We start from the raw sequence: 11,373 nt of genomic DNA, 5'->3' as shown, positions 1-11,373 counted from the left end.
ACAACATCTTTGCTTTTCTTCATATCTATCATACTTTTCATTGAATATATCTATCATGCCTTTCAGTGAATATATATATATATATGTCTGATGGATAGGAGCGGTATGAAACACTGGCTTCTGGATTTGAATGGCTATTGAATTCATGAACCCATAGCAGCTATAATTGCCTGCCTAAGACATGCACAAGATTAGGCCCTTCAACATTCCATCATGAATGGTGAGGGACACATGAGTCCCCACACCTAGCTGAAGAGCTACTGTCAATTAATAGTTGCTAGGGGAGGCCAAGTAATTTTTTTTTTTTTTGTAGTGGTGGAGTTACTAGTAAGCTGCCTATTATAGCACAAGTTCTTGTAAAGGGAGGCTGCTTGTTCATTTTCCGGCCATCCAGACCCAAATAATAACACAGAAACTATATTAATTATAACACTGCTGGGCCATTAGCTTAGGCATATTCCTGGCTAGCTCTTACATCTTAAATTAGCCCATATCTATTAATCTATGTATCACCACAAGGCTGTGAGCTACCAGTAAGGTTCCAGTGTCTTTTTCCTTTGGCAACTGTGTGGTGACTCCTTAACCCTGCCTTCTTTCTCCCTGCATTTAGTTCAGTTTTCTCCACCTAGCTCTATTCTGCCCTGCCATAGACCAAAGCAACTTCTTTACTAACCAATGCTAATAAAACATTCATATCATGCAGAGGGGAATCCCACATCAAGTTCTAATTGTTCTTAAATTTTTTTTATTTTATTTTATTTTTTGGTTTTTCGAGACAGGGTTTCTCTGTGGCTTTGGAGCCTGTCCTGGAACTAGCTCTGTAGACCAGGCTGGTCTCGAACTCAGAGATCCACCTGCCTCTGCCTCCCGAGTGCTGGTGTTCTTAAAAATTAAAAACTTGGAGCCAAATGTTGGGTAAATGTTGAAAGATAAGAGAGACAAAGGAGCAAGCCATGGTCAACTCTTACTTTGCTAACTCCTTGTCCAAAAAAAGGACCAAGCTCCTGTCTCCTCCCACCTTATTTTCCTCTCTCCGCCCAGCCATAATCACTTCCTGTCTGTACAGACCTCCAGTCCTCTATGGTTAACTCATGGATAGCTCTGCCCTCTGATCTTCATGTTATGTTGTAGCATAAACAAAATATCACCACAACCTGTGCTTCAGTAAAAACCCACTAACCCATACTCATGCCAGAAACCTTAACTAAACTCTGGGTCACATATGCACCACACAAAGGACATGACTGCAGGAGGGGATGAGTTGGGGAAAGGTGCTAAGCAGGAATAGGAGTGAGTAAGAGAGGGCGATGGGAAGTAAGTATGATGAAAATACATTGTATACATACACTGGCTTGTTAGAAAATCCATTATAAATTTTCTTAAGGATCTTTTCTGATAAGAACTGGAACTGAGCTCAATGGCAGAGCACTTTGCCTAGCAAAACAAAACCATGAAATCCTTTGGGAAAATACCTTAAGACTAGCAATAACGTCTGTGTTCTGAAAATGGTGCATAAAGCAATAAAAACATCAGATCTTCCCACAAAACATGTTCTGATTATTGTTTTGTAGAACTTTATCCAACATTAAAGGACTTAGTTGAATCTCTGTCAGTGGGGTGTGGCTTGGCATTTCAGTCACACACACACACACCATGGAAGGGAAGGTGTGTGCCTGATAATTTCATGAGATTTATGAAGACAATTTACTATCTCTAGTATTCCTTCCTCTTTTGAGTCAGAATTTAAAAAGATGACAGGCAGGCTGCAGGACCAGGGATACAGAACATTGTTTGGCTGTCATAGATTTTTGTCTCCCAAAGAGAGAACTTCTTTGGCGACCAATCTGCTAAATGTATTATTGCACTTTATCTCTTCCTCAGGTCTCAAAGTTATGCCTCAATTTGTAAAACTAAATTTTAATAGCATACCTGATACATGTTCTTTAATTGACTTAAATTTTCTTTTAGTATTATTTTAACTCAGGTTATTGGTGTTGTGTGGTTTTTTTTCAGTTTTTTTTTTTATTGAGAAAAGGAAAAAAACAAGTTTCCGCCTCCTCCCAGCCTCCCATTTCCCTCCCCCTCCTCCCACCCTTCTCCCCCTCCTCCCACCCTTCTCCCCCTCCCCGCACTCCTCTCCCCCTCCCTCTCCAGTCCAAAGAGCAGTCAGGGTGCCCTGCCCTGTGGTAAGTCTTAGGTTCTCCCCCCTCCGTCCATATCTTGGAAGGTGAACATCCAAACTGGCTAGACGCCCACAAAGCCAGCGCATTAAGTAGGATCAAAACCCCTTGCCATTGTCCTTGGCTTCTCATCAGCCCTCATTGTTCGCCATGTTGTGTGTTTTAAATGTGTTTTCAGTCGAAAGAAAATTTATCAGTTTTCACCTCCTTTTCCTTCTTTCCGCACTCCCACTACATTCCTGTTGGAGGAGTCCCCTCTGTATGCTGTGAATATGTTTATTACCATTGGTTAATAAAGAAGCTGCTTTGGCCTATGGCAGGGCAGAACATAACAAGGCAGTAAGTCCAAGTAGAGAGAGAGGAAGAAAGAAGGAGAAGTCAGACAGACTAAGAAGCAAGAGATAACAAACCATGAGCCTCATGGTAAAATATAAAATAATTGAAGTGAGTACGTTTAAGATGTGAGAGCCTGAACTAATAGGCCAAAGAGTATATAATATTAAGTCTCAGAGTGGTTATTTCATAAGTAACTTCAGGAACAGGCAGGTAGAGAAAACCCAGTCCAAGGGAACCAGCAGAACGGAGAATATTTGTAGCTACGCCTTCCCTTGAACCTGTTTCATGTCACTCCACTCAAATTGATAGCCTCTTTGTCTTTTAATATATATATATATATATAATACATACACACATATACACTCATGTATGTGTGTCTCTGCATGCCTGTATGTACATATGTATATACGTATGTACTCGTATACATGTATATACATATATACATACATGTACATACATACATACAGATGTCTGCACACACATGTATGTATGTATGTATGTATGTGTCTGCACACGTATATATAAATACAACTTGCTAAGTCCATTTTGTTGTTTGTGTGCATTCAGTTTCAAGACTGACCACTCTGCATTGAACATCCAATAAGGGGCTCCTCCCTGGGAGAAGTTAATTCTCCTCCCCATAGTTATTGGTTACCTGGTTTTTTGTCTGTAGGTTGAACCCTGTGAAATTTCTCATACACATATCCACTGATATTGCCACTGTTCCAATCTTGTTAATGCAGCCATTTCTAGAAGAAACCATTTCACAGGGGACTTTCAGGTTGTGGTGGTTGAATAAGAATGGCTCCCAGACTCACATGTTTGAACACTTGGTCCCCAGTAGGTTGACCTGTTTGGAAAGAGTTAGGAGATGCGGCCTTGTTGGAAAAGATGTTTGCCTTGGTCCTTGTGTTTTATCACAGCAGTTGAGAAATAACTAAGCCACTGGTGTTAAGGCTTTCACAACCTTTCACCCCCTCTTTCACTGGGTTCCTGAGCCATAGACGCAGCAGCTGTGATGTTGATGTCACCATTAGAGCTGGGCTCACCATGAAATGCACTGTGTCCAGCCGTGGTCTCCATTTGCAGTGAAGAGAGGCTTATTTGATGAGGGATGGTAGCAACATGTATCCAGGAAAGGTGGCTTGTGCACAAAATGCATTCACAAGTGATGGGTCTGGAGCTACACTTGTGGGTTTGACTGCTAACTCTCAAAGCGGCAAGTTTTATTTTTATCTTCACATTAAAACACAACAGAGGGGAGGAAAATGTTAGCTTACTTACACAGGAGCTTTCTTTTCATCAAAATATCAAAACATACTCAAACTGGATATTGAAATTTTCTTATGGTAGGGAGAATGGCATGCATAATTTCATATTTTCTGCATCAGAAACTTCTGCATGAATATACACTTATCAGTGTGTGTGTGTGTGTCTGGTATGTGTGTCTATATATAGTCTATTAAGTGTTAATAATAAGCTATTTCAGGTGATGGGATTTTCTGACAGTTGCCTGTATTCTGCAGTTAGTGTTTGGTGATTACTATCTTAACTGATGTAAGGGATGTTTTCTACATCCTTAAAATCTGGTAAAGGGTAGCGGGTTTTCATTTTTAATTGTTTTAGAGATAGCAGTTACTTTTGCTTTTAGCATTTACTAGCTGAGATGTGCAGGTCTACAAATGAAAAGTTATAGATACATAAAAGTTCAGTGACAGGGACTGGGACCAGAAGGTCTGCATTTCCTCCTGGAGCTTGTTTGCTAATGGTTTTACCTCAAGTTAATGAATTAAGTTCTTGTAGGCCGCCGTGCCTTTATTTATAAGCTAAGGTAATGGTGCCTTGCAAAGCTAATGGTGCTCCATAGAGCTGTGGTATTTGAGGGGGTGGGAAAGGCCTGAGTGTAAGAGCTGAAGCTTTGTACCATGCCAGGGTTTAGGAATGGCGAGGACTTTCTGAAAAGACACAGTGACGATCCCAAGAAATGGCAAATGGGATTAACTGAAATTAAACACTTTATTATAGCAAAGAAGACAACCACCAAAGTGAGGGGACAGCTTGCAGATGGGAAAATGAATAAATGCCAGCTAGGTCTAAATAGGGGACTAATTTCTAGACTATATAAAGAGCTGAAAAGATTAATTCCCTAAATACGTCCAATCAATAAGTAGGTTAATGAACTTAACAGTTCTCCAAAGAAGAACTACAAGAACCACTAAATATTTGAAAAGTGTTTAATATCTTTAACTGACAGAGAAATGAAATTCAGACTCTTTTTATCTTCCATCTCACCCAAGTCAGAATAGCTGTTGTCAAGAACACATGACAGAAATGCTGGCTGGATGTGGCGAAAGAGGAAACCTTGCATGCTCCTAGTGGGAGAGTCAAGTGGTGTGGCCAGGTGGATTTGGTCAGAGAACTTAAAACGAGTACTACTGCATGAGGGCCTGGCACTCCTGGGGTGTACCTCAAGTCAGCACACAGACACTCGCACGTTTGTGTGTACTGCCTTACTGTTAACAACAGCAAATAAATGGAGCCTGCCTAGTTATCAATCCCTAAATGAACTGACAGGAAATGTCCCCATAAACAAAGGGAGCTTGTTCAGCAATAAAGGCAGATAAAACAGTATTTGCAGGAAAAAGAACACAACTAGAGATTGTATTAAGCAAAATAAGACAAAGTAAGATACTCAGATACCATATTTTCTCTGTCTCGTGTGTGTGTGTGTGTGTGTGTCTGTGTGTCTGTGTGTCTGTGTGTGTGTAAAATAAAAATAGAAAAGGAACCATGAAAGTGAAAGAAGATACCTTAAGGAAGGGGAATTAGGTGGGGCTGGAGGGAGGTAGACTGTGTAAGAAGAAAGCTGAAGTGGAGACCTATTTGGGGGAAATAGGGGACCAGCCAGGGGAGGCAGGAAGAAAGGGAGAATTGTGAGTGAGATGAATAAGAACAAAGGGCTGGGTGTGGCCCAGTTGGTAGTGAGGAGGTAGAAGCCAGAGGAACTCAAGTTCAAAGTTATTCTTGGCTGCACAGTGACTTTGAGGCCAGCTTGGGATACATGAGATACCGCCTCAAAAAACAAGGCCAGTGTGATAGGTCAGCTGGGAAAAGCACTTGCCTGATACCTAGGATCCACATGGTGAAAAAGCAGGATGGCGTATGCATGTATCTGTATGTATATGAAAATGCTGTAATGCAATCCAATACTTTGTATGCTAACTTTACAGAGGTAAAACTTACCTTGGCATGTAGTAGACATATAAATATTAGTTTTGTATTCTCTTTTAAAATCTAGTCATATTGGGACTCTGCCTTTTTTAGACTTATCATAAGATAATTGTGTGTAACACACTGTTATGAAATGAAGAGTAAATATATTATAAACAAAATGTTGATGTTAAATCACACATTGCCTGTCCACAAACTCTCCAGCCTGGTTATACTGGCTTCTTAGCCCTTCATTTGTTACTGACATGTCTAGACAGACTAGTGAGTTCTGTAGAATGGTTACATAAGGAGTTTCTAGATGACTCTTTGGATTTATTTCTTCTGTATCTATTTTAATGTATTTATGAACTAAAAACACAGCAAGCATATGGATGGAATCTTTTAGGACTAGGTAAAAGTGATTCCTAAAGAAAGGTCAACTTGGGGCTGGAGAGATGGCTTAGAGGGTAAGAGCACTGGCTGCTTTTCCAGAGGTCCTGAGTTCAATTCCCAGCAACCACATGGTGGCTCACAACCATCTGTAATATAATGAGACCTGGTGCCTTCCTTGCCAGCAGTACATTGTATGCTTAATAAATAAATAAATCTTTTAAAAAAAAGAAAAGAAAAAGAAAGGTCAACTTAATCAAGAATGTCAATTCGAATATTATAAAGTATGACAAAATTGATATTGAATGGTAGGGTTGGGACTTTAAAAAATAAAAGAGAAAAGAACAAGCAAATTGACTGTAGGTTTTGGACTTTGTGCTCTGAAGTCTCATTCTCATCTCTGTGCCCTGGGTCCCCATAACCTTTCTGGCTTCCAGCCTAACCTGACAAGCTCCAGGAAGAGACTTTGCCTTAGAGGAATAAGGTACCCAATACCCTCCTCTAGCCTCTACTGTCACATGCAAACACACACAGACACACACAGACACACACAGACACACACACACACACTGCATTTACATACAGACAGATAAAAAGTAAAAAAAAAAAGTTCATTAATTACTCTGCCTGTCTTTCCATCCATACATGTGCAAGTAGCTGTGACTTGTATTTTCAAATTATTTGAAGACCTTACATGAAATTTATAGACAAAAATCGGAACAAAAAGCTAATTTTTGTGTTATAGATATACCTATAGCAAATATGCTTTAGTAGTGTTTCTGGGAGCTGCAGACCTTCCTCTCTTCCTCCTGTGCCAAACTTATTGACATACACTTAAGAGCTTATAGGCCACACGTGTTCTGTTTTGTATTTTAGATGATTTTCCCCTTTATTTAGCTGTTGTTATTAAAAGAACATGCTTGTATCTTAGTATTAAATAATGGCTATATGAAGACATAAGTATTCTGATTCTCAGACATTTTAGTAAGTAATGTACAGGCATAGTTTTTAGCAGCCCATTGTATTTGTATGCATCTTGGGTCTTTGGAAGTGGCTTCGTGGGTTAAATGCCTGCGACATAAGCATGAGGACCTGAGTTCGGATCCCCAGTACTCAAGTAAGAAGCCAGTTGTGGTAGCATACACCTGCAAACCCAGTTCTGAGAAGACAGATCCATGGAGTCCTTTGGTCAGTTAGCCTTGCCAAATAAAGGAGCTCCAGATGAAATGAGAGACAAAATAAAGAGACAGACAAAAGGTGGTGTGTAGTGGTGGAGAAAGACAGCTGATAACGAATTATGACCTCCACAAGCATCGTGGTTCATGATTTTTTTGGTTCTGTGCATTTACTCAGGACCTCCTTGGTAGCTTTTCTCCATATTTCTCTTTCCTTACATTCCCTGAGGTAGTGAACCAGCTGGGTCACAGAATCCAACCTAGTGTGCTATGGGAACAGAGTGCAGCCCTGCGTACAATGGGAGGAGAGAGGCAGCAAGGTCTTGGGTCTCTTACATACTTAATAAGGGCTGTGAATTAACTCCCTAGGGCAGTCACAACAGCTGTTGACTCCTGTAATACATACACTGGGAGTATGGGGACGCGGACGCTTCATTAGTATCTTTATTATTAGTGTCCTGGAGGACTAATTGCTTGCTCTCTTTAAGTAGAATCTAGATTTGTTCTATAAAAATTAATTTTGCATACAATGCTAGAAAGTATTTAAAATTTGCAGCAGTTTCGGAACTGCCTTCTTCACCATATAACTCTAAGTAAAATTTATTCTTCTTGCTGATAATTTAATAATTTTACATATAAAGTAGTGTACAATAATCAAAAGAGAAGATAGAACCTGTCATGGTGTAGTGTATGCTCATGTCAAATGTTCATTTGATCTTACAGGACAGACTATTCGAGAGAAAAGATTTGTAGAAGCAGCAAACAGAAAGGAGCTAGACTATGAAGCAGGAGACATCCCAACAGAATGGGAAGGTAAGTGTTCACTTCTAATAGGGTGTTCTGAAAGGCAAAACATTTAATGATCTATAAAATTAGAGTACATAGAATTACTTCTCCATGGAAACACTTTACAACTTTGTTTCTGGACCACTGCATTTATTTGAAATTTGTAAAGGTAACGATTTTAATAAAGGAGTGCATGTCCGGCACCAAGAGTTGTAAGACTCCATTGGGACTTGGCGGTGAGGCAGGCAGACCAAGCTCCTACATGTAAGACACAGGAGTGTGCTCATGCCTGGCCCTTGCACCTCCACAGCCCCCGATTAGAGTTCTTTTTCCAGCATTCACTAACTTCCAAACTTGGGAAAGTAGCATATTTTGGGTCTTCATTTTCTCCTGTATAATTTGTAGAGAACACTTATATTAGATGCTGTTTGGAAGTATTTATATAACTCACAAGGAGCCTGTGAAGTGACTTCCTCTTAAATTAAGGATAGATGTTTGACCCCTATCTGAAGACAGAAGTTGATGTGGAAAGCTACATAAAACAGCTCTTGCCTGTGATCTTAGCACTTAGGAGCTGAAATGGGAGAATTGCCTCAACCTCAAGGTCAGCTTGGGTGACATAGTAAATTTCAGGCCAGTCTGGGCTATAGTATGAGACCTTGCCTCAAAACCAACATATATATATATATATATATATATATATATATATATATATATATATATATGAGATCAGGAGGACCTTAGATGCCACAGAAAAAGCTGTGTAACTCCAGTGCTGTCTGGAGTGGAGACGAGAGGATCCCTGGCGTGTGCTGCCTCATGTGTGGCTCCAGATTCAGTGCGAAATTCTTTCTCAAGAGATTAAAGCAGAGAGTAATAGAATACTCAGTGTCCTCCCCAGGCCTGTAGGAGTAACTGCACACATGTTAGTACATGTGTGCACATGTGCACAAGCACTAAAAGTAGAATACTTAACTGAAATACCAATATCTGTCTTCTACTTTGCTTTACACTTGCCAAGTGTTACCTGTGGTCGTTTGCTATAGTCATTATCATGTTTGATCATAACAGCAACCGTCTAATTCAGACACTATTTATTCATGGTTAACCTAGAGCATCTAAGATCCAGTAAGTTTAGTTCAATTGCAGCTCCATACATTTAGAGCCCTCACTTCCTATTGGTCACGGCATGAAAGCCATGATAGCTTCCATGTGGCAGCCATGAGCTGTATGTTCCGCTTATGGCAGCCTGTGCCTGTAAATACCATTTCAGAGATGACCATTTCTGCTCCCTGACTGTGAGAAGACAGCTCCATGGGTGGATAACAGAGCTTGTTTTCTTCTGCAGTGAAGTCTCTCCGTTGGCAGCTTGTAGAAGGAGCAGTTGAGCTTTATTTTCCCAGATTGTCAACATTTGCAAATCTCGAGTAGGCTTATGCCTTCTTATGAGCCTAGTTCGTCATTTCCCAATAATAGTATAGAATTAAAGTGTTTATAGGAATAAATTAGGTTATAAATAAACAAATAGGTAATGGCTAATTTTTCAGCCTTTGAGACTTTCAGAGAATTGGAATGAAGTTTTAATGCTTTTTACAACTCTGTCCTGATCTAGTAATTCAGCATACGATCCCCACGGGGCATATTCTTAAAAATTATGAATCAGCCAAATACTGAAACACAAACACTTTTACAGTGGCACACATCAATTAAGTGAAAAAAAAAAGTACTTTGTACCATGCAAATATATACAGCGCAATGTACAGGGAAGTGAGGGAGCTGTACATTGAAGTCATTGATACCAGCACCAAAGGAACCTGCTTTCAATCCAGGTGAATAAAAGTTGACATTTTTAATTGTTAAAATTAAAGTACCGGTACCTACCAGTTGCCTGCTGTCACACAATAAGGATTAAATAGTGTGGCTCTCATTCGTTTATCTAGGAAGCTGTTGACTTCCTGGAGCAGACATTCGGGAGTGGGAGCAAGACACTGGATTAAGCACTAAACTACATATATGCTAATGACCATAGAAAATGAAACAGGCAAGGGACAAATAGAGTACTCTGAAAGCTTTTACACTTTTAATTAGTTTTCAGAGGGACCTTTCTGAGAAAGTACCTTTTTTTTTTCTTTGCATAAAGACTGAAGAAAGATCTGTCCCTGCTCTTACCAGAGAGGGGCATTACTAAAGCAAGTACAGTGGCCCTGAGGCAAAGGCCTTCCCTGGTGATTAAGGAATATCAAGGAAGCTAATTTGACTGGCATAAAGGTGAGAGAAAGCTATGAGAGATAAGTTTAGAGTGTTAAGAGAATGCCTGATCTGGTGGGCAGCTTTGTGGGCTACCATAAGGACCCAAGCCTTTTCTTCCAGGGAAACCGGAAGCCTCTGAGAAGTTGGAGGAGTAGCGGTGTACTGAGTTATAGTTAAAAGGATCTATCTGGATACTGAGTTGTAAGAACTGAGGGCAATGACAGAACGTTTTCTAATACTAAGGCAAAGAATAATAATTGTGACTTGGAGCAGCTTAGCATCAGGAATAGAAGGAAGTAGATACATTCTGGAACAACACAAAAGTAGAGCTAATGGGATTGTTGACACACCAGACACGATTGTGAATAAATATGCTGAGCCTTCTAGTCTCACCTGGAGAAAATGCAGTGCTGTTAACTGTAACAGGAACAGTCTAGGAAGGAGGTAAAACCAGTGTTTTAAATGGTAAGTTTGAGGGGCCCATTTAGCGTCCGATTAGAAATGGTGAATTGTGAGTCAAGAATTCAGTGGAGCTGGGCTGTGTGGCGTACTTCTTTAGTCCCACCACTCGGGAGGAGAGGCAGGCAGGCAGATCTCTGAGATCCAGAACAGCCAAGAAGACACAGAGAAACCCTGTGTCCAAGAAGAAAAAAAGAATTCAGTGGAAATATCTGGGTTGGTAGTAAAAATGTGGAGTTTCCAGCAAACAAATGCCACATGAAAGGCTGGATGAGGTCACAGAGACAGGGAGTGCAAACAGGAAGTGTGGGACAGGCTGGAGCCTGTGCTCCTCGGGTTTAGAACAGTGGAGACAAGAGGAGTGACAAGAAAATTAAGAGAAAAAGGAAAAACTTCCCATTCTGGAAGCCAGTCATCAGCAAGGAAACTGAAGAACATGTCACCCATTAACCATTTACTTTAGGATCAGACAGACCAGCACTGATCTCGACAAAACAGTTCAGTAGATTAGCGGAACCTGAGAGAAAAGAGAGACTTTGGGGAAGTAAGCAGAGATGGTGCTTTGAGGAGGTTATCTGTAAAGAAAG

General features: G+C 40.3%; 1 protein-coding gene across 1 annotated transcript in view; it reads left to right on the top strand.

Moving 5' to 3' along the window:
- The window catches only part of Ndufaf2 (NADH:ubiquinone oxidoreductase complex assembly factor 2), a 118,631-nt gene that overhangs the window by 64,370 nt on the left and 42,888 nt on the right, over positions 1–11,373 (top strand). The window contains exon 2 of the mRNA XM_005356771.2: positions 8,015–8,104. Coding sequence (XP_005356828.1) covers positions 8,015–8,104 — 90 coding nt within the window. The remainder of the gene's footprint in view (positions 1–8,014; positions 8,105–11,373) is intronic.

The sequence above is a fragment of the Microtus ochrogaster genome, chromosome 19, assembly GCF_000317375.1.
Source record: "Microtus ochrogaster isolate Prairie Vole_2 chromosome 19, MicOch1.0, whole genome shotgun sequence".
Classification (NCBI taxonomy): domain Eukaryota; kingdom Metazoa; phylum Chordata; class Mammalia; order Rodentia; family Cricetidae; genus Microtus; species Microtus ochrogaster.
This window is presented reverse-complemented; position numbering and strand designations above follow the sequence as displayed.